Here is a 24196-nt window from a genome sequence, read left to right on the forward strand (position 1 = left end):
ACGATATTCTTAGGCTTGTTTGACAGTGCTACAGTCTTGGTTTGGAGCGGGGAGTCGGTAGGTGGCTTGACTAGATGTGGTTCAGCAGTTTTTATCTTGTTGCGTGGGGATTTAGTGTTGAGTTTCTCCCTGGGTAAGGGGAGTAGTAAGTGCGACTGTTGGAGTCTAGATCCAAGTCTCAGGTTCCTAGTTGTTGTAGAGCAAGGTTGGTTAGGAACAGGGCGGGAGGCGTATCGCTGGATCCATTGGAAGGGGCTAAGCGTGTTGGTAGAGTTTGTAATGGTGTTGCCTAGGGAGTTAGGTCTAGTATGATGAGCTGGCCACGGACGCAGAAATGTTGTCGGTGCTATTGTGTCCTGATGGGGTAATGAGGTGGGCATCCTAAGGGAGATACTTTGCTTGCTAGGTGAAGAGATGAGGGTCTGTGTAGGTTGCATGGTAATATACTTCTCATCTCTAGTTATAGTACTTAGGTCGGGAAGGATCATGATAGATAGTAAGCCTGCTCCGATTATGATCCAAAAGTGCAAAGGGGTAGTTTTTTCATAGGCATGGCTGGCAGACAGTGTATGGAAGGCTAACAGTCTTTATTTGATATAGGTCAGTAGGCCGCATTGCCTCAATTATACTTGGTGCAACAGTGTGGGGTGCAGGGTATTTTATCATACAACAGTCAAAGGGTGTGAACTGATTAAGCTGGGTATGTTCAGACACACATGGGGCAAAATGTGACAATCAAGCAGGTGCCGTGATTATGTTAGGATCAGCAGGTGGCACATGGGGCAAAATGCAATAGTCAGGCACGTGTCACGATTCAACTGGGCGCATCAAATGGAACAGGGGCAAAATGCAATGGACAGGCACGTGGTACTATTCAACTGGGCACATCAAATGGAGCATGGGAAAAATGCAATCGTCAGGCACGTGGTACCTTTCAACTGGGCACATAAAATGGAACATGGGCAAAATGCAATGGGCAGGCATATGGTACTATTCAACTGGGTACATCAAATGGAACATGGGCACAATTCAATGGACAGGCATGTGGTACTATTCAACTGGGCACATCAAATGGAACATGGGCAAAATGCAATAGTCAGGCACGTGATACAGAGCGTGCGGCACAATGCATCAAGTGACAGGAGGTTGGCGATAGAAGGCACACGAGGCAAAATGTAGCATTTTATTGGTGTTGAATGGTACTAGGAACGGCAAAGTGGTCAAGGTGCGTTGAGCAGACGGGTGCCGATCTCAGATAAATCTACTGGCTAATCGAGCAGATAGTGAGAAGGTCCCTGGTATCACTAGGTCGGTGGTGTGATTTGCAGAGTAAAGAGAGGGTATGGTTGAGGTAGGCACCAGAGAAGATGAGCGCGTGACTTTATGGGTGTATGCGGTAGGCACAGTACGACCAGCTTGATGGTAAAGTGGATGGTGAACAATCACAGCAGGGGGAGTGATCGTATATGCACCAGTAATAATGGCAGGCTTGGTGCTCGTTGCGAGCGATCGTATTCTATGTTATTGTGGGTCGATATCCATAGGTACGGCAGAGGCGGACAGAGTTGGTAGACACTGTGGCAGGTAAGATGATCGCCGACTTACTTTGGATGAAAGGGACGTGGCCCACGATCCCGCGGTCACCACAGTGTGGGCCTTTGGTCGGGGGCTGGCGTTCATCTGCCGGCTCCCTATTGGGCAAACTATAAGGTAACACGTGGCCAATCACAGCTGTTACCATACAAACAAAGGGAAGTAAACACTGGTGCGTGAAGGCAGGACGGCCAATTTGAAATGGTCTTTTGCAGCTGAGGTAACGTGGCAGTGGCGGCAGAACAATCAGATATACGAAAATGCTATTTGTTTAAGATATTTGAAGTGATGCCACTGCAAGCAGCATAAAAGTAAAAGGTGCAACAGGCGACTCCATTCGTGTGATTACTTTGGGTAAAATGCTTCTTAATAAAGCAGATGATCGGTGTGTAGCCCCGGTGGGTTTACGTTTAGGCAGATGATGCTGGGGGCCCTCTGAGGGTCTCCCTCACCTCACGCAGCGAAGCGGTGCCCACAGCTTTCATTTGGGGTGTAGTCAGGGAATGGCGAGTCAGGAAGGGGCTTGAGGTGATGAATAATTGGTTCCCACTATTCAAGTAGGGTATGCCCTTGGCGGCAGAGCAACTTCCAAGAGGTGAGAATAGCTAGGGAGCGCAGGCTAACCCAGCCGAAGGCGAACATCTTTTCAGAGATATTCATGCGTAAAAGCAATCGGTTGAGCCAGGGAGCCACCGGTAAGTGATGCAAGTACTAACTGACCCTCAGCACAGTCCGGACCAAACTTTGCCAGTTTAGTCATGATCGCTAGTAGGTTTGAGTCCTGTAGTTTCACTGCGCTCCAGCTCTCAGTGGCTGCGGGATAGGACGAATGTCCTTGGCGGGACAGTTGCCTTTTCTCAGGAGATACAAAGTAAGTTCCGGTGCAGCAGGCTTCAGGGCACAGGAGGGCAGTTCAGCAAGGCACCTAGAGCGACCGTCACCAACAGGTAGTGACAGAGGAATCACAGATGTGTGTGGCGTTACGCACTCTCCTTATTCGCAACCCCGAGGAGCTAGGCCTACGAGATTTGGTGGGAGATGGCATGGGACCACAAGCAAGCAATGTCCCAAGTCTCAGTTTTCAACTCTAGACGGCAGTGATTCTGCGGGATACCCCAAAGTTGAGCTGGACAGTTCACAGGATGGCCCAGAAACATTTCAGAAAAAGGGCTACTTCGGTGGGTAAGCAGGGAGTGCCAAGGGTAGTTGTTCCCACTACTCCAAAGGGACTCAGGGTGCCAGACCTTACAATGCATCTAAGGCGGTTTCACAAGTCAGTTTCTTTGTTGCAGGATACTTGGCGCCTTCTGTAGTTCGGAGAGAACTCAGGTGATCAACCTGGAATGGATGCAGAGCCCCTTCTCTTATCCAAGATTAGCTTTGTGCCAAAAATCGAGGACTTCCAATCGACGATCTGCTCTCGTGTAGCCATCCCAGTCGTGTACCAATCATGGCCCACGGTGGTCCCAGTCATTCGGGCACTCCAGACACCCTGGCACCAGTCGTGTGGATTGGGACTAGACAGTCCCAACTGGCTTCCTGGGCACACATATGTGACATGCAGAAGCCAGCGAAAGAGATCTGTTTTCTTGGGAGGCTGGATGCCCAAATAAGGAAAACCCGGGTCACTCGACCTGGGGGAAGGCAATGGACAAAAATGGATGTAGGGCTGAAGAAAAGACTTTGTGGCTCTACCATTTTCATACCTGGCCAAAACCGTGAACCAAACGCGGTAAACACAATGTGATCCTGTAAAAAGAAATAAAACATGTATAAAAAGTAACTGCTGCCACCAGTTCGTCCTGGGCACACTTGTACAGTCACCAAACAATCATGTGAAGGTGTCTAGGGCCATAAAACAAAAAGGAACCCATTGCACGGTACTGGAAGGTACATTGTGCACTGTTAAAAAGTTACCAAGAAATGGCGACATAGTCGAAGACTAAGGGAAACAGTTTCCCAGTACTGACAGTCTGAAGGACATGTCAGTTTCCCCATAACAAGTTAGCAAAAGCCCAGGGGAAATCAGCATCTGAAAGAGCCTGAGACTTTATTCAGATAAGTGACGTTAAAAGGTACTTGTCTCCATTTTTGAAACTTGTGTAATTGTGGTATAAATGACAGTTACAGTGTTCTAGGAAACTGAAGAAAAAGCATCAGTCTAATTGTAATTTTTCATGTTATTTTTTTGGAACTGTAAATAATATAAGATAAGAGAGTTAATTATTAAGGTGCGTGCAAATTAACGTTTAAAGGAGTTACTGAGTTTGGGCTGTGCATGAGCTTTGCATTGTTTTTTTTGGTGCGTGTCAAGCTAGTGTGGAGCCCTTTTAAGGAAAGGACCACGCAGTGTAGGTCCTTGCGTCGTGAAAGCAGGAAGTGAGTCGTGAGTTCGGCCCTGAAGACTGCTGTGTGGTGCAGCAGTCATATATTGCTGAGAGGATCGGTGAGAAGTAATCTGAGTGTGTGGTTCCTGTGAAAGAAATCCTTTTCGTAGACACAGTGAATTCCTGATTCCTGCTATGCGCACGTTTCATTTTTCCTCGAATTGGAGACTAGTTCTCTTCTGGTAGGTGCGGCGGTGAATAAGGAGTGCTTGTGCACCTACAAAGCGAGGATCAGTACCAAGAGTGAGATTTTTGAAAGTATTCAACGTTTCTTTATTCTGAAGTCATTAGAGAAATACAGTAAGGAATTCAGAATACTTGATAACAGAATGTACAGAGAATAATTGAGACAAAGGGAGCAGCAAGGCAGCTCTGAAAATAAGGACATATTTTAAAAAGTCTGTAATTGTGAATTGTTTAAGAACTGAAACCCAGCAGTGTGCAGGAAGATAGTTTAGCCAAGGAAAAGAAAAAGGCAACAGTCAGTGGAAGCAAGTGTTGGGAAGATACACCACAAATAGGAGAGCCTAGTTGCAGATACAGTATCCTTAAGTATCAGGTTCCAGCGGAGATCTCCTGCAGGAGCAGATGAATAGCCCACCTAGTCCCTCAAACCAGTATACCCAACAATCAATTAAATAATTATTGGATTGACCAGAGTGGGGGAAAAGGAGAATTGGAGAAAATAACAAACGGTCAGGATAACACTGAAGTCCTTAATTGCTTGGCACCTCGGAACTCTGGATACCTGCGAATGGCATAGTAACAATTCAGTTCTGAATTTAACTTCACTAACTTTTTCAAATATTTACCTTCCCAAATTCCCTTGTTACCTGACAGTCTCTGTTACTTTACTGAGAGACTCTTGAATGAATAAATCCTTATAGTAATTTGCTTTCTTTAGATGGATTCTTTAAGATTTCAATATCTTCTTATACAATAAGGATGACTTCAGTGTTGTGTAGAACTTCCTGTCATTAAGCACACAACTTGTATTGAATTCTACTAACTTGTATATTTGCTGTGTTTACTTATTGATCTCTCTGTGCTTCATGAAATTCAATGGCTTGCCTTGCGTGAAACAACTGGATCTCATTTATTAAACTTCTTCTGTACATGAATTAAGTCTTATTACTTCTTAAACAACTTTCAGAATTAAGATTAACTCAAAAACAATCCTAACGTAGTACATTCTGTATATTGCAGGATTTCTCATAACGTGCGTGCACACGCTACCTAGACCTCTATGTTGTCACTGGTTCGCGCTACTAAATATGATCGATCACTGAACGCTCCCAATTCTTAAAGCAGCTGATCAATTGAAAGCTGCTTATTTAATTTTCACTTGCGCACAACGTAGTCTCAATTGTACGCCGCCTCAGGATCAGAAGATTCTCCACAGAGCCAATGAAATGAATTACGCGACGCCTGCAATAACTTCCTGGTCACGTTGCATTACGTTTTCAGGGTCCTTTCTTCTAAAGCAGCCGACACGCGATACGTACTCGAATGCTTTCTAATAACATCTAATACACTTTCCAGGTCGCGCGCAAGCAGAAGAACAAGTTACTCCTTACCTTGTAACGTTCTTTCGACGGGATGTTCCTCCGACGTATTCCTTATCGCCCCTCCCATCCATCCCTGCAGTGATACTTCCCTTGTGGTTGCAGCTTACGCTCCTTCAAGGTCAATAACCAATTCAGGCAGGACTTTTCTTATGCTACAAAACGGAACTGAGCAACGGACGCAGCGCGTGGCTATTTATGGGCATGGTGACGTTGTCGCCGATACGGTGGCCGTCGAGGGACATCGACTCGGCGGACGTCGACGCACAGCGCCTTCTACAAAAAAAAATTTCCGAGGCCAGCAAGCTGGAAACGTATTATCAAAGATAAGGAATACGTCGGAGGACACAATCCCTTCGAAATTCAATTACATATACGCTGACACGCGCACAATAAAAACGAATGTTTCATAGTACATTGCAATGCTTTTCCGTTCCAGATCGTTTTCATTTATTGTTAAATTAACAGTCTTTGACTTTTCTTCAAAATTATGAAAAGATTGGCAATCCAAAGCTGAACTTGAACTAACTTAAATTATAACATAAAAACATTTTCTCACAACTTTGCTTTTGTATATTTTCAGTCACTTATCTGAGTTTTCTTTTCTCTGGCTTTCTATGAAGACTTTAAAACTGGCACTCAGTGATTTCTTTAGTTTTCCTTCAGATTTCTCTGGAGCTCTAATGCGCTGTGACCATCCACTAACAGATCCTGAATGAAAGGCAGTTTAGAACCTTTCTTTAAATTCCAAACTGCATCACAGTAGTCATTAACCAATCACTTCTGAACAGGAAGTGTTCCACCCTCTTGAGCTGGGACAATAGTTGCTGGCTGATACAATGATTAGGTTAAGGAAATGTCTTTTCAATGAAATTAACCCTACCTAGGCACTATTAACACCTGACTAATTCTAACCTAATGCCTTCTGTTACCCTGGGACCTGACATATCCTTAAGCCTGTAAAAAGGAAGAGGGGAACAGAGTTTTCAGCTCAAGTTGTAACCAAGTTGAGAGCTTCATCCTTTAAAATTGCCTCATGGCAGACAGGTAAGGAGAGTTCAGAAAAGAGAATATACAGATTCAAGGGCAAGTGTTATGGTTTAAGCTAACTATACTGCATTATTTACACAGGTTCCAGTGAGCAGAGTCGTCAGGAGTTGAAGGGAACCAGAAGAATCCTGTCAATTTGTTATTTTATCCACTTTCCCCTATCCCCCTGCCTGGTCAACTCAATAGTAGTTTCATTTACTGTTGGGTAGACCGGATTGGGGGATTTGGTGGGCTATTCGTCTGCTCCTGCAGGATTTTCGGCACTGGGACCTGATAACAATGGTCATATCACAGAAGGGGAAGAAAATGATGCACATGCTAGCCAAGCAGTGTGATGCTACTGCTAAGAAATGGATTATCCATTAGTGGTTTTGTGAAATACAGGCAACCGCATAGCCAACAGAAAGCAGAAAAACTATAAAGAGCAGAGCTACAGGTGAGCTTTACAGATGGGGTTCGTATCACAGAAAATATCAACTTTATGGTTTGGCCACAACACTCAATCTATGAAGTGAAGACAAAACACTCAGAACCCTAAACAAAACCACAAGACTGTCCATCTTCAGCCGGGACGATTCTTTTTGAGATCTAAAGATGCAGCTTACATTTTGTTTTTAACTTGCAGGTGAGAGCGGAAACCATAGATGTTCTCATACCTGGAAAGGCAATCTACTGTATAATGATGCTGTAAAAGCTGGTTGAGCAATTACCTCGTTCTGCATGCTCTATGATCTGTCGGAGAGCTTTTTTCAGACTATTGGCTCGAAGCATGAGCTGCTCCCGTGGCCGGAAGATCTGGGGCCGAGACGTGCATGTGGAGCCTGTAGATTGGTTGCTGATAGTGTCAAATGTATTTCTTGATCCCTCACAGTCCTCCTGTTCCTCTGCAATAGTGGGAGGTGGTTGGGGAAAGCAGGAGGCAGCTTCAGATTCTTCAGTCAGTGTCTTTAAAAGAGAGTTCAGTTTCTCCTTCAAAACGGAGCACTGCAAGGTAGAAATTGGAAGAGTTAGGACTTCAACTGCTGAGCACACTTCAAAACAAATATTGACAAAGGCAAAAGGCCAGGAAGGGTGAGAGTGATCTGAGGCTACAATGAGTCCATACAGAGCAACACCAGTAATTCCAGTTAGACAAGAAGTATAAAAATACAATAGTTTACTAGGCATTTAAAATGCACACTGAACAAGTAAAATCTTTGGTCAAATATTGTCACACAAAACCCTTATAAAACAGATATATACATTCACCATTAAGAGAAATAGAACATAATTTGATTCAATAACCAGTGAAACACAAGTAAGTACTTGCATGCTTAGAAAGAGAAAAAAAACACTTCAGCATGATGTTAAACCAGCTTCCCCAGTTCTTATAAAGTCCAAGTCTAAGATGTTTTGTGGCCTTGTGGCCAAAAGTCACAATTTCCAAAGTTTTCAGGTAGGTTTATAAAGAGATTGGCAGAGCCAGTTGTTATTATTAGGAAGAGACCAAAAGTAAGTTAAAGTTCATAAGAGCAGAATCACTCAATCCCAGTCCTTAAGATAATCTTAGGAAGGGATGCTTGACATGGCCGCCACTGACCAAGGCCAGGAAAGGGTGATTTAGGGACAGGACGTTATGCCCATGTAATCCTATGGAGGACGGGGGGGGGGGACAGAAACAGGTAGGTTAACTTACGTCCTGTCCCGGACCTCGATTCTTCCAGAGGCCACTGCTGGTGTTCTGGAATCCATTGGGGACACAGTCTTCTGTGCTTGGCCCTATTGAGGAAGGCCTAAGGGTCAAAGGAGCAGAGGTTACTTTTGGCGCCGGGATTTATTATCGGTCCGTCGCGGTACGCAGGAATCGGTCCCATACAGCTTCCAGGAGTACACCCAAAAGAGGAAAGATGAAGACTTCTGCGGGACAGACCACCTCCGGACAACTCATGGGATCACCATGTCAGGCTGCGATAGGTGAATTTCAGGGGACAAACACAGCACTAGGCCCAGCACAGATTCAGTTTATACAAGGAGGCTGAAAATGTCGGAGCAGGTGTTATGATGGATTTCTGGAATCTGGCCTGGTGGACCGATATTAGCAGGCTACCCAAGTTATAGTGAACAGGGGAACTCTGAGAGGTTAGCACAAACCTAATCAAGGTAGCAATGCAGAGAAGTCAAGGCTATTGTCAGTGTGAGTGGGGTCAGAGGTTGACAATGAGCCCACACAGTGAAGCAAACAATAATTCAATTTAGACAGGAATGTACACAAATATTAGATGTATTCTAGGCTCAAAACACACACAAATTAAACAAGCAGGTGAGAATAATACTCAATAATAAACATATATACAGTAACCATAGGTTTTTAAAATGCATTGAATGACTTAAATCAATAAAAGATGGAATGTAAGTGATGCAGTAAGATGGAACCAAGTCACAAGAAATATGCTCTATCCAATCACTATGAAGAGTGGGGCATGGGCCCAAAAGTCACAATGCTTCTCCCCAGAATGCATCTGCTGCAGGTAAAGTACTTGTGTTGCTGATTGTTCAAGAGAAAAGATGCAACAGTGTTACTGTTAAGTAAAAATGTGTTCTTATCTTTAAGATTTCCCTGCCCAGGTGAGATGACCAAAAAGCAGTTGAATGCAAGGACAGAAAGAGATGTGTTCTCAATGTTATCCTGAGGAGAACAGGGGTAGACAAATGCTTTGCGTTTACTTACCCCCTTGACTCTGATTTTCCCAGGAGACTGGATGGGTTGACTGGGAGAGGTGGAGGGTGGGTCACTGAACATTGAATTTCATGCTTTTGGTTCCAGTGAGAAGTGCCCAGGAGCTGCGGATGCAAGGATTACTCTGGTTGGGTCCAGGAGCAGAGTGCTAGCCTTGGCGATGGAGAAATGCAGAAAGCACAGATGCAGACCTCTTCAGGGTACTTCACAGGACGGGGGAAAGCAAGTTCCAGCGGTGGCCACCACACACAGACACTGGCAGGCATCCTTCCAGTAGCGGTTGAAGAAGACCTTCCAGAACAGGATCCATTGAAGCTGGGAGGTTGGAACTCAACAGTAAGGCGACTGACAACACAAGCTGGCGACCACCGAAGTTCCAGCAGAAAACGCAGAACGCAAGGGTTCAAGCGAGGTAGCCCATTGGAGAGCAGGTCAGACCACCGTAGACTCAGGATGGCTGGATCACTGAGAACACATTGAGCCTGGTTGGTTTACCAGTCCATTGGTTGAAGCGCCACACAGGGTCTTCGAAGACCAGCTAGTCCAACAAGGCTTCATCAGGCCAGACACAGGAAGGGATGCTGGCCCTATTCCGGAGTCTTCTTCGGATCTTCAGTCGGCTGTTCTTCCGCACAGAATTCTTAGCTCCAATGCTGATCCCAAGAAATGGCTGCAGGAGTAGTCTTCCTATCCAAAATCGAGCCTGGAAGCAAGTCCAAGCCCACCAACGGCAAGGACCTGCACCATTCAAACAGCCAGTAGTTGTCCAATCACAGACAACTACTGGTTTCACTCATGCCCCACACCCAGACTCAGTGGCACCAAGGGTGTGGAGTGAGACCAGACAGTACCACCCACTTCCTGAGCCATGCACACACAAAGGCATTATTAGCAGGCAAAAGCAGTGCATTACCTTATATGTGATTTCCTGACCTGGCAAGGCAGGAAGAAGGCCAAACAACAATATGGCCAAAGAACAAAAGAAAATCTAGTTGCTTGGCATTTTAGGGCACTAGCCACATTCAGTAGCCATACACGGTAAACATGAATGTGCGCACTAGACATAACACAAAAATGGTAAACACATAATTCTTGCCACCAGATTGTCTTATAAAAGTAACCAAAATCTCAAGTGTAAAAGGCTAGGGTGATACAAAAGTATCCCTATTGCCCTGCATTGTAAGATGCTGCGTACAATGTTAACAAGTCACAAAAGTATAGACATCAAAAGGAAAACTGTTTCCCAGTAATGATAGCCTGAAGGACTGACCAGTTTCCCCATAAAAAATGAGCAAAAGGCCATGGGGGTGAAGCTGAAAAGGCTTCCCTGTAAAAAGCCAGGATAGGTTCAAAAACAAAAGCAACAAGATTGGGGATCCATAAAGCTATGGAGAGAAAGTTGCTCAAAGAGAAATCTTTTCTAACAGCGGGTGTCTTGTTCCATAAGCTGGAGATCCTCCAAGTTGCAAGGAAATACTTGGAACAGAAAGTGCTGCATCAAGGTAGTCCAGGAGCAAGCTGGTCAGTGCACTGGTTGGTACAGGGAAACTTTTGAAGGCTCAGGTGGTGCAGATCCTTGAGCAAGGGTCGAGACTGGTTGTTCCTACCGGTCCAGGAATCAAAGCACTGACCAGGGCCTTCTTGCGATCAGGCAGAGGATCAGGGCTTCACTGGGACAACACTGGAGTCGATAATGGCCAGCTGAAGAGGTCGTCCTCAGGTCGTCAGGGGGCTGCTCTTCTTCGTTGGGGACTTCACTCCAACAATGATCTGTTGAATAGCTGTAGGAGCCTCCTTTTATGAAAGATTTGTGCTGTGAGGATGTTCAAGCCCAGCAATGGTAAGGATCTTCACCATTTAAACAAGCATTGGCTATCTAAATCATGGATAGCCTCTGACACAACATCTGCCCAGTAACAAACATACAGGCACCAGCGATGTGGATATGAACTAGACAGTCCCAGCCACTGGCCACACACAGTAACCGCCATTATGCCATGAAAGCCACAGCTTTCCCCCGGGAAAGGGATTTCCATATAAGGCACTTCATGACCTGAGAAGGCAGGAACAAAGCCAAACAACAATATGGCCCATGAACAAGCAAAAACCTTTGTGGCACAGTTATCTTAGGGTGCTAGCCAGCATTTGTAGCCATTCACGGTAAAAGCGAAAGTGCACGAGTAAAATGTCACAAGAACAGTACAAATATCACTGCTGCTACCAGCTTGTCTTGCGTACATTGTCAAAGTAACCAAAAAACCACTATATAAAAAGTTACAAAGAAAAAGTATCCTAACTGCACTTCACTGTAAGGTCATGTGTGCAATTGCAAGAATACAGGAATTCACAAAGAGAGACATATGGGGGTATTTACAACGTAGCTGGAAAAATGCTGGTAATTGCGTGGTGCAGGTATTACTTTTTCCGGCAGAACGATGCCGGAATTAGCGGCACATTACAGGTGCTCGGCACACACATACTCACGTGCCTGAAACGGTAATACCGGCACCACGCAATTTACAGCATTGACAGAAAAGCACCAGTGGTTCTGGCATAAATGTGCCAGAAATAGCGATACCAGTACCTAACCTCCTGGAATCATCAGCACAGCTAATTCTGGCGCCGGAAATTGCATTATCGCAGGAACGAGAAGTTTGCCAGTGGCCATTTGCAAAAGTCAAAACACTTAAAATCTCCCACTTCCTGCTGCCATCCGGGCCAACTGAAAGTGCAGAGATGCCTGAGAGTGACAAATTGAGAGTCATGGAGGTCCGGCTTCACAAGCCAAAGTTCACAGAGGCAGAGCTGGCTGCACTGAACGCCAAGGCCCTCTTCGGGGCTGGCAACCGCAGAAACAGCCAGAGAAAGAAGACAGCCATCTGCCAGGAGGTGGCCGACAAGGTCACAGCCATGAGGACTGTCCCAGACACACCAAGGGACTGACACAAGCAGTGGAACGACTTGCGGTTGAGGGTCTGCAACATCCTGGCCACTCGTAGGAGGGAATCTGCTGCCACAGAAGGGGACACAGTGGCACCCCTGACCCTCATGCCCTGGGAGGAGACGTTCAGCTCCATCTTGCAAATAGAGGGCATCGAGGGAGTCAGGGCAGCAGAGGCAAGAGCTGGGACCCAAGGCGATAGTGGTAAGTAAAACAAACCCTGTGTAAATGCAAATGTTGAGTCCAAACACATGCATCCCCAGTCAGATAAACACCAAATCGGCAAGGGAACAGGTCCAACACGTGTCAGTCCCAGCAAATGGCCAAATCAAACACACATACCAGGGGATGCCGGCAGATGTAGCCATTCACAAGCACTGTAGCCAAAATACACAGCCCCACACATGGACACATGACGAGCGCCCATGTGTGCCAAGGGGGAACAAAACAGGAATCATATGCCCACTGCACGCACAACAACATGCTACCTTGCCAGACCAACAGTCAATGTACACTACCACTACCCACATGTAGACGCACACATCGGAGCAAACAGACTAAGAAACATCATGACAAGGGCAGGATACACAATGTAGCATGAGTGTAATGCAAGCCTGCAGAGGTGACTCACAGAAGACTTACAGCATGCTTGTCTCACCCCAAGAGGCACATCCTCTGATAGCGAAGCGCCTGGACCGTCATCAGGCCCAGCACATTGCAGGCAGACTTGGGAAGGCTGCACCACCACCTCCTGCTGCGAAAGTACCACCACAACCTCCTGCTGTGCAACTAGCACTACCACCTTCTACTGTGCAACTAGCACCACCACCGCCAGTGCTGCCAGCACACCTGTGGTCAGTGGCCCGGCTGTCTCACCTGTGTACTCCACAACACCATGGGCACACCAGCCACTGGCTTATCGTGGCAGGCACAACACGAATGAGTACAACAACCACACCCTCTTTCAGCCCAGCAGCACTGCACACCCCCTCCTCCTACACCCATGGCCAGCATCGGGACATGGAGGAAAGGCATGGGACAATGACGACACATGCAGGGCAGCAGCTTAATGAGTTGAGGCTGCTGTGTAAGTGCTTCCAGGCCAGCAGCCGCAGGAGTGCACAGGCACAAGGCTGTACCACCACTGCACTACTCATCCTGGCCCAAAGGGACCGCAAGGGGAATGAGGGGATCTCAGCCATGTCTGAGTCCCTCTCGCACACCCTGCAAGTCACTCTTGAGAGCTTGCCGGCCCTGGGGTCTGACCCGCCATCGACCACCACTACAGCCATGGGAGCTTGCGGCAGCCAGCCCATGGCGCCACTCAGATCAGCTTACATCGACACCTAGGCCAGCCAAGAGCCCTGTTATGAAGAGACAGCGCAAAAGACACTTGGCTTAACACTCTGATACACTTTGTGACTATGGGGTGTTTGAGGAGGGGGGTGTTTGGGGTGCATGAGGTGGCTGTGTGGAGAGGGGGAGGTGTGAGTGCGAGGGAGCGGTGTGTGTAGGGGGGGCAGAGGGTGTTGGATTTAGAATTTTTCTTCAATACATATAGTTTTCAATAGATGCAACAAGTGGACATTCCTGATTTTGGCACACGTATTTATTGTGTATGTGCATCATATGCAATAAGGTGCAAGGGAAGTGCAGAGTGAAAGGGGTACTCAGAAAAGGTTAGCTATGAGTTCTTGAAGGGCCATGTGCCCATCCCTGGACCCCATGCGCACGTGCATAGCTGGCGCTGCATCATCATCCTCCTCCTTTGGCAGAGGACTTTCCATATCTGGGGGCAGGGGTATGTTGCGTCTGACGCAGGTATTGTACAAAATTGCACAGGCCAGGACTAGCTGCCCCACCTTCTCTGGCCTATACATGAGTGCACCCCCAGACCTGTGTAGGCATTTGAAACGTGCCTTCAAGAGCCCAGCGGTCCACTTGATGGTCACCCTGGTCCTCACATGTGTCCTGTTATATGCCATTTCCTTCTGCGTCTGGGGATCCCTCAGACGAGTCATCAGCCACGGAAGCAGCAGGTATCCTGAGTCACCTGCAAGGGGTAAGGACACGTGTGAGTAATGATGCTCAGGCGTGGTCTTGCCTGAGACATTGGAATCTCCACTGTCAGTCTTTGTATGCAAGTCCCATGTCTCACCAGGGCATACATCACATGACCCTATGTGGCTTGGTCTACAGATTCACTGGCATTGGAGGGGTGGGTGATGCACTGAACGTGGATGTCCTTTTGGGTTTTTAATAGCCTGGAAAGTGACTGCTACATCTCCAGTCATGTGCTATTCCTGTGTGTTGTTGCCCGTCAATTGAGGCGTGCACTGGTTGGTTCTGGGAGTCAGGGGGCATCAACTCTATGTGTGCGCAGTCAAACGCTGCCAACACATTGGGAATGCCCATAATCACATAGAAGCGGGTCTTGGTGGTGTTTAACTGTGCCTGGGTGGTGTGTAGGGTGATGTGCTGGCCCACATGGCGCAGGAGGGCCTCCAGTACCTGCACCAGCAATCTGGAGAAGGCAGGCTGCGAAATGCCATGCTGCTGAACCACAGAGTGCTGGAACGTGCCACTGGCCAGGCAGTGCAGGACCGATACCAGCTTCAGCAGCCATGTTATGACTGTCCTGATGGCGATCCTGCTCCCAATGTCTTCCTGGATGTGGGTCAGGGGGTCATGAAAGAACGGTCTCCCTGTTTAGGCGGTACAGGGTATGTATCTGGCTGTCTGTGAGGGTCCAGGGTGTGGCCCTTGTGTGAGGGACCACTGCACACCTCTGCATTGCCACCTGAATCCCCATCCTTCTACTCCTTGTCCTACTCCTCCGTCTATCCATGGCCTCCTGTTGCAGTGCTGCTGCTTCAGCACCAGCAGCTAGACGTCAGCATGGAGCACCTCCAGATCCATGATAGTGGCAATGAGTGGCAGCATGGTTGTGTTGGGAAGTGTTCTCGGGGTAGGTGTAGCCCTTTAGTACTGTTCCTGTGTGCATTGGGTGCACCTGGGTGGGTTGGGTGCATCCGTTGCCTTATTTCCTTCATCTGTGTCCATTTACCGGATGCTTTGTGGTGATGTTATCTCTGCCTTGGTTTTGCCAGTATTACCAACAAAGGTCTGCCAGTATTACTTGCAAATCCATTCTCATAATACCATTGTGCTGGTATTACCGGTGCACTTTACGGGAATTGCCAGTATGTACTTTGCCGGTGCTACTGGCACCGGTAATTCCGGGCAAGGTGGTATCTGTGCCGGTAATTTCGGCAACTGTATTCTGTTAAACTCCTACTTTGCAGGTAAAAGTGCTGTTACAAGGTATAATCGTTACTTTTACAATTTTCCGGCTAAGTTGTTACAACCGCCATAGTCTCTCACAACTGATAGTCTTAAGGACAAGTCAGTGTCCCTATATGAATGAGCAAACAAGTTAGGGAAGTAAAGCAGAAGGCTTTCCTTACCTCTAGAAAGGACAGGGTTCAAAAAAAGCAATAAGAAAGGGTGTTCCATAGAGGTCTATGGGAGGAAAGCAGCAAAATGAAAATCTTTCCTAATATTCAGGTGTGTCAAACATTGAGTGTGAAGGACAAATACGTGTTGTTGTTTTAGATTTTAAAACATGTTTCTGTTTACTTTTCCATATTTAGGTTAAGGTTACCTGAATGAATGCCAATAGAAATAACAGGGAGTGAAACAGGATAGGATGGCACACCATGGCACCAGGCGCCAGTTCCACCTGCTCTCCGTTCCCCGGCCCACCCCTCCTACTCCTGGTTCATCCGCATGGGGCCTTGCCTCACTGTATTCACAGTTGAGGTAAACTAGGGTGTTTTTCTCCCCTCGCAGGATTCTCAAACTTAGGTGGCCCGGTACCTAATACGCTTTACTGTTTGTCTGCTCTAATTGTGGTAACTTTGCTTGCCGCTCACTTCCTGTCTGCGTGCTCTCGTTTCGTCTGTCTCCCCCCCCTCCCTCCTCCTCCATGGTGCTCTCTGTCTCGCCTATCTTCTCAAACTGCTTCTCCATTGACTATCCTGCTCTCCTCACTAAATCTGGTAGGAAAAAGTTTTAAACGGACATCCTGGTCTCCAACCGGGGCCTCCCTATCGCTGACACCTACACTAGTGCCTGCTCTAAGGAAACTCTCACTGACATCCTCTTTTTCGTGCCTTCGTCTGACCTATGGACCCTTCATATGGTCTCTGTGCTCTCTCCTTTCTCCTCCTCTCCCATTAATGGTGGCACCCGTTGGGATGTCCTATTGGCCCCCTTCCGCTCCTCTAAGGCCATCATTAATGTCTACGCTAATGGGACCATCTTGGTCCAAGGCCCCCAGGCCAACCTTCACCTCTTCGATAGACGCTTCCCACACCTCATCAACTTCCTCCCCTCTCCTGCTGTCCCCCCTCCTCTATCCTTGGCTACCTTGCCTCTACCCTCCCTCCCTGCCCCCTCTCGTGCTCCTTCTTCACCTCCTTCCTCAATACCTCCGCAGGGCGTACCTCTGATCTGTACCCCTCCCCGGAAGTTCTTCAAGGATGGCAGCCTTCTCCACATTGCCACTCTACACACTCGCTCTGCCATCAAGCACTCCTCCGATATCTGTCACCTTCTTGAGGAACTGGACCTCGACGTCCTCTGTCTCACTGAGACTTGGTTCACAGCCTGCTCTGCCACCAGCTTTGACACACTCCTACCTGACGGTTACAAGATCCTCTCCATGCCCAGGCCTAACCGTGCAGGGGGTGGTGTTGCCCTTATCTTCCCTGAGTGGATTCCTGCCACTGTCACTCCCACTCAGACCTACTCCTCTTTTGAATGTCTTGTCTGCCGACTCTCTCTCTCTCCTAGCCATTCCCTTACCGTGGCTATCTATCGGCCACCTGGTCAAATTTCCTCCTTCCTCTCTGAGTGGGCTGACCTCTCCTCCTCACTCCTGTCCTCAACCACTCAACTCCTCCTCCTTGGCGACTTCAACATCCACCTTGATGCCTCCAGTCCCCCCACTTGTCTCTTTCGTGACCTCTGCGACTCTCTCTCACTCTCTATTCTCCCGTCTGGGCCTACTCACTCTGCTGGGCCCACTCTTGATGCTCTGATCTCTTCTGACCTTCCCCTCTCCGTCCCTCTCTCCACTCCTCTCTCCTGGAGCGATCACTTTCTCCTATCCTCCCACCTCACCCTCCCTACCCCTCAGGCAAAGCCACCCTCTTCACTGCCACCCACCTTCTCGGTCATCCGACCCATGAAGCGTGTGTCAGTTGAGGCTTTTGCTGCTACCTTCTCTCCCCCCCCTGCCCCTTCGGCTGACTCCCACCCTGACACAGCCCTCTCCATGCTCCACTCTGCTATATCTGCTACTCTTGATATCCTTGCCCCCGTCATGAGAATCCGCCTAATGCCCAAAGCCAAATGTAACTCCTGGTATGACTCGGATCTCGTCACCCTAAAACGCAAGTGCAGGGTTGCTGAGAGGAAATGGCGTGCTTCATGTTCATCCTCTGACAAACTGGCCTGCCGCCTGCTTCAAAGGCAGTACCGGCTCTCCGTTCTCACCAAGAAGAGAGCCCTTATCCAAGCCCGCATCTCTGCGGCATCAAACAACTCCGCCGAACTCTTTAAAATCTGCAAGGAGCTGGCCAACCCTGTTGCAGTCTCTACCTCTCCTGTCCCCTCCCAGGCCCTCTGCACTGCACTGGCCTCTCACTTCATCTCTAAAACTCAGGACATCCTGTCCTCGCTCTCCTCCTCTCACCTCCCTCCCCCCCTACCCGGCTCTTCCTCTGGCCCTTCTGCGGTCAACCCTCCTCCCTCTTTCTCTGCCTTTCCACCCTTCTCTGCTGACGAGGTTTCCAGACAAGTCCGATCAATGAAAGTCTCGTCTAAACAGGTTCACCCCTGTTCCTCCAAAACTATCAAGGACCACATCGACTCCCTGGCTCCTGCCCTGGCTGACTTTTGCAACCACTCCTTCGCCTCTGGAGTCTTCCCCTCCCCCCTCAAGCACTCCCTTGTGCACCCTCTTCTCAAGAAACCCTCTTCCGACCCCTCCTGCCCGGCTAACTATCGCCCTATCTCCATCACTCCCTTCCTGGGCAAGCTCCTGGAGAAACTGGCCATCTCCCAGCTTAACCTCCATGCTGAATCTGTTGGTAGTCTTCATGACCATCAATCTGGCTTCAGAGCTGCCAGAAGCACGGAAACTGCTCTTCTGAACATCCGTGAAGACCTGCTCCTGAACCTCGATTCCAACACTCCGTGTGTTCTCATTCTGCTCGATCTCTCCTCTGCCTTTGACACTGTCAACCATGCCATCCTGCTCAACCGTCTCCGGGAAAACCTGGGTATCACTGGTCAGGCTCTGGCGTGGCTGACCTCTTTCCTTTCAAATCGACCCTCCCAGGTCCAACTGGGGTCCTTCCTCTCCGACATCTTTTTCTCCACCTGTGGTGTCCCCCAGGGATCTAATCTCTCTCCCTGGCTGTTCAACCAGTATCTGGCTCTCCTTGCCCACCGCATCGCCGCTCTCTGCCCTAATTTCCAGTGCTATGCGGACGATACCCAGCTCATTTTCAGGCTACCCTCAGCCTCCCCCTCTCCTTCCCTCATCTCTGACTGTCTGTCTGCTATCCAAGAATGGTGTGCCGCCAATGACCTCTGCCTTAATGCCAGTAAGACTGAGATTCTACTCATCGGTACTCCCACTCCCTCCTTCCCTGCAGCTCTCTGGCCTGCCTCCCTTGGCCCCCTCCCTGCTCCTACCTGCAAGGCAAAAAACCTTGGGGTCATCTTCGACTCCACACTCTCCTTCTCTCCTCATATTTCTGACGTCGCCAAGAGGTCACACTACCAGCTGCACCTCCTCAGAGGTATTCTTCCCTTCCTCTCCTTCCCCCAGAAGCTCACTGTCTCCTGAGCCCTGGTTCTCTCGAAGCTGGATTACTGTAACAGCCTCTATCTTAATCTGCCTGCCTCCACTCTCCGCCCTCTGCAACTCATCCAGAACAGAACTGCGAGACTTGTCCTTGGCCTCAAGCCCAGGGACCGTATCTCTCCAGGACTGAAATCTCTACACTGGCTCCCAGTGGCTGCGAGGATAAAGTTCAAAACCCTCTGCATTGTCCACAAGGCCTTCTGGGGCCTGGGTCCTAAATACCTTCAACTCTCTCTTCCCAAATATCTTCCTCCCCGAGCCCTTCGCTCATCCGCCTCCAACTCCCTCATGGTCAGCCGCTTCTCGAAGCAACGAGCTGGGGGTAGATCTCTCTCCGCGGCAGGGGCCTCCCTCTGGAACAGCCTTCCTGCCTCCCTGAAACTTGAGGAGAACCACCTCCGGTTCCGGAAGCACCTCAAAACCTTCCTCTTTGCTTCTGCTTTCTCTCTCCCTCTCGCCTGCTGAACAGCTAATTAATTCTTCACTAAACTGCACTGATCCTGCAACTTGACCACTCTAAACTGCCTTCGGTCCTGGTCCCAGTCACTGATCCCCTGGAACCCCTCTGCACTACGGGACTGTCTCTGTATCCCTACAGCCCCCCCCTTCCCCAGCACTTGCTCTGCACTTACCTTGCACTTGCCACTAGCTGGCCCTTTTTTAATTTATTACTTACGCCACTTACCTTTACTGCACTCCCCCCCCCCCTTCCCCTTGCACTTTTCCCCCCTCCCCCACCCCTGCACTTGCGCGATCTGAATGACACCTGGCCTGGTAGGATCGTTTGTTTTGTCTCCCCTTGTTCCTCCCCTCCCTGCCTCGTCGCGCCTTGAAACACCTGTGTATAGGCGCGTTACAAATACCATATCATATCATATCATACCTGTTTAGATTCACATGCTGTGCATAGGCCGCCATCTAGTGGAAGCTGCAGAGTATTACAGTTGTTGTTTTTGCAATTCAAAAAGGAACGTCGACAGGGCGTGCCATTAATACTATCCCCTAGTGTGACGTCTACTGTACCCATGGTCCTTCACGCGTCGAGGTCCCTCAGATTGTTAATTTTCTGAGATGAGGTAGCATAAAGTGTAGCGTGAGTACAGTTGTAACCAAGCAGATACGTATCAGACAAGCTCATAAGCATCCATGCGCCTTCTCTCCGAGGGGAGGAAGGGTGGGTCGCATGTGAATGTAAGCAGATACAAGCATCATAAATACGATTATGGTGAGTAATGTATTCCTTCGGATGCTTGTGGAATCGGCTTAGAGCACATGCTGTGCATAGATTAGAGAGCAGTGTTAGGAGAAGGTGGTGGGATGTGAGAAGGTTCATGGGCGAACAGATGTTTTAGAACCGCTTCTCCCACCTGTGTATCTGTCTTGGAATGAGTACCAATGCAGTAATGCTGAGTGAAAGTGTGTATTGAGCTCCATGTAGCTGCTTTGCAAATGCTGTCAAGAGGGACATTTGCAATGAAAGCCAGAGTGGCTCCTGTGCTCCTTGTGCCTTGTAGAGTGAGCTCTAGGCGTGAATGGCAGTGTTTTTTTTTTATAATGAATTGCACAATTGTATACATCTGACTATCCATCTGGAGATGGCATTCTTGAAAATGCGGTCTTCTCCTCTGCCTGCTACTATGGAGACAAACAGTTGGTCTGTTTTTCTTAGCAGTCTGGTCTTGTTTACATAGTAAAGGACTACTCTCCTCACATCTAGTGTGTGGAGTTTTACCTCAGCTGAGCTGGAGGGGTTCTGAAAGAAAGCCGGTAGCTCAATAGACTAGTTTACAGAAATTTAGAGATGAACTTAGGTGAGAATCTAGGGTGACTACGTAAAATCAGCTTGTCCTTATTTATGGCAAAGAAAGGATCATGCACTGACAGAGCTTGTATTTCACTAACTTCTTATGGAAGTAATGGCCACTAAGAAGGCAGTCTTGTAGGTCAGGTGATTAAGACTTGACTTGTGCATAGGCTCGAAAGGTGGTCCCATGAGTTTAGCGAGCACAACATTGAGATCCCAACCTGGCGGCGGGTTTGAAATGGGAAGGTGGAGTCTCTTTACTCCCTCCATAAAAGCCTTGATAACGGGCACCTTCCACCATGAGACCTTATTGTGGGAGGTGGTGTATCCTTACAAGGCCGCCAGGTCGACCTTAGTTGAATACTAACCCTGAGTCTAGCAATTTGAGCAAATAATTTAGAATGTGGGATTGAGAACATTCTATGGGGAACATTTTTTTTAGACTGCCACCAAATTACAAATCTTTTTCACTTGTCGAAATAACAGTGTCTAGTGTTAGGCCTTTGTGCTTTCTTCAGGATAGCCATACACCTCTGTGGTAAGTTAAGGTGACCAAACTCTGACTTCAGGAGCCACGCTGCCAAGTTCATTGAGTGAGGTTGAGGGTGCACTGTTAATCCCCCATGCTGAGTGAGTAGATCGGTCAGGTACGGGAGCTTGATGGGACTGCACATCGCGATGCTACCAGGGTTGTCTTGACCACATAGGAGCAACTAGGATGAGCGTCACTTTTTCCTTGTGGATCTTGTTCACCACCTTCTTCATGAGAGGTGTTGGGGGAAAAGCATAAGCAAACTTCTCTGACCAGTTCATCGATAGGGCGTTCCCCTTGGAGCCTGGCTGGGGGAACCTGGACGCGAAGTCTGGGCATTTACTGTTTTCGCTTGTAGTAAACAAGCCTATTGTGGGGTAGCCCCATTGACAGAAGAGGTGGTCTACAACCTCAGGGTCTAGTTGCCACTCGTGTTCCTATGGTAGGGGATCTCTGCTCAATGAGTCAGCTAGAGAATTGAGTTCTCCTGGAACGTGCTGTAATGACAGGAATATTTTCCGTTTGAGTGCCCATTTCCAAATTTGTTGTGCTAGCTTGGATAGATTTGGAGAATGTGTGCTCCCTTGTTTGTTGATGTAAAACATTGCCGTAATGCTGTTGGTGAGGGCTTGCACGGACTGGTTTGCTAGGTGTATCTCGAATGCCTGAAGGGCCTTGAACACAGCCAGTAGTTCCAGCAGATTGATGTGGTTCTGCGCCGTAGAAGGAGTCCACAAACCGTGTGCTGTGTGATGAAGATGATGAGCCCATCACCCGGCGAGTGACGCGTCTGTCATCACAATTGCCTGCACCTCTGGATCGTGCAATGGTTTTCCCATCAACAGATTTTCTCTCATCCACCAGCGAAGGTTTTGTACTAGTGTTGGCAAAAAGACCACTAAATAGTCCCACTGACCACTTGCCTGAGACCACTGTTTCGCCAACCACTCCTGCATGGGTCGTATACGCAGGTGCGCGTGTGGTACCAGGCAAATGCAAGATGCAATCATGCCTAGCAAACGCATAGCTTTTCGTATGCTTATCTGGCAGCTGCTTGATAATGAGGTATTTGCAGTAACATATTCTGGACTCTTTCCCTTGACGGAAAGACTAACCCCTCCTTCAAGTCTATTACAGCTCCTAGGAACTGTTTGGTTGTGCTTGCCACTAGACTTGATTTTTTCTCATTTATGGTGAAGCCCAATTGAAAGAGAAGGTTGATAGTGCTTTGAGTGTTTAGCCTGCAAACCTGGGGAGTCTCCCCTGTAATCAGCCAATCATCCAGGTAAGGGTACACTGGGATTGCCTCCCGGCGCAGGTGCGCTGCCATCACCGCCAGTACCTTTGTGAATACCCTTGGTGCGGATGCTATTCCGAAGGGTAGCACTTTGAATTGGTAGTGCTGGTTTGCTATCTTGAACCGCAAGAATCTTCTGTGCGCTTTGAACATTGAAATATGAAAATAAGCATTTTTCATATCCAATGTTGCCATGTAATCCCCCCGTTTTAACAAATGGATTACTTCTTGTAGCGTAGTCATGCAGAATTTTTGTCACTTGACATAGGATTTTGCAAGGCGCAGGTCTAATACTGGGTGCATTGTTAGATTTTTTTTGGCACAAGGAAGTAGGTTGAATAAATAAACTGGTTTACCTGGTTCGCCGGGCCGATTTCTATGGCATCCTTTTGGAACAGCGTTGCAATTTCCTCGAGAAGGGTGCGTTGTTCTTCCTTCGAGTGGGTCTTTTGGCGCAGGGATGGTTCCGGGGTCGCTCGATTAGCTCCACACAACAACCGCCCGCTACAGCGGATAGCACCCATTTGTCTGAGCTGATTCCCTCCCATGCTTGGGTGAAGTTTGAAATACGCCCTCCTATTGGAGAGGCATGGGAGGGCACCTGAAGCGGGTAGTCACTGTTTTGGAGGTGTGGCTCCACAATTAGACGAGGAGGACCTCCAGCGCCGTCCCCTCTGGTAACCTTGTGAGGCCTGGCCTTGATTGTTACCCCAGGGTGCTCCCTGATTCTGACTGTAGCCTGAACCCCTTGGAGAATGCTGTCTGTGAAAGCAACGAAAATTACTATTATTGCCTCTCTGGCCAGTGGGTTTATTGGTTAGCTGGCCCAGAGACTTCAGTGTGTCGTATTCCTCTTTAGCAGTTTTCAAGGCGTCTTCAACAGCCTTTCCAATCAGGACTTTGGGCTAAACAGGCATATTAAGAAGTGTAACCTGTGTATCTTGCTTGAAGCCGGACTGGCGTAGCCAAGCATGATGCTTAATAATTGTTCCTTCTTGTTAGGCAGAAACCTGTGCAGTTCCCTTCGGGACCACTGCAAAAGATTTAAGACTACAGGTGTTTGGCAGTAAACCCACTTGGTAGCAGTCTGTACCACACAGATTCACTTGGTAGCTGTGGCTGAGCAGTCAGAATTCCCTCAAGAAGAGTTAGACAGTATATAGGGTATACACAATAGGTACAGAGATACAGTAGCACAAGCAAACACTGACCAAAGCTTTGGTGTAAAAGTATATAGTTATTTATTTAAAGACACACTTGTAGATTACACTAGCACAAAGAGGTAAGTAAATTCAACACACAGTCAGTATTATATATATACAACCCTAATTATTTATTAGACAAGTCTTAATGAGAAACACCACTTATTTT

General features: G+C 48.1%; 1 protein-coding gene across 2 annotated transcripts in view; it reads right to left on the reverse strand.

Moving 5' to 3' along the window:
- Window positions 1-24196, reverse strand: part of DGKD (diacylglycerol kinase delta) — a 1999080-nt gene that overhangs the window by 949574 nt on the left and 1025310 nt on the right. For both annotated transcript variants that reach the window (XM_069617880.1, XM_069617879.1), the window contains exon 15: window positions 7306-7579. In XM_069617880.1, coding sequence (XP_069473981.1) covers window positions 7306-7579 — 274 coding nt within the window. The remainder of the gene's footprint in view (window positions 1-7305; window positions 7580-24196) is intronic.

The sequence above is a fragment of the Ambystoma mexicanum genome, chromosome 10 (genome assembly GCF_040938575.1).
Source record: "Ambystoma mexicanum isolate Mex_15411 chromosome 10, UKY_AmexF1_1, whole genome shotgun sequence".
In the NCBI taxonomy this organism is placed as follows: domain Eukaryota; kingdom Metazoa; phylum Chordata; class Amphibia; order Caudata; family Ambystomatidae; genus Ambystoma; species Ambystoma mexicanum.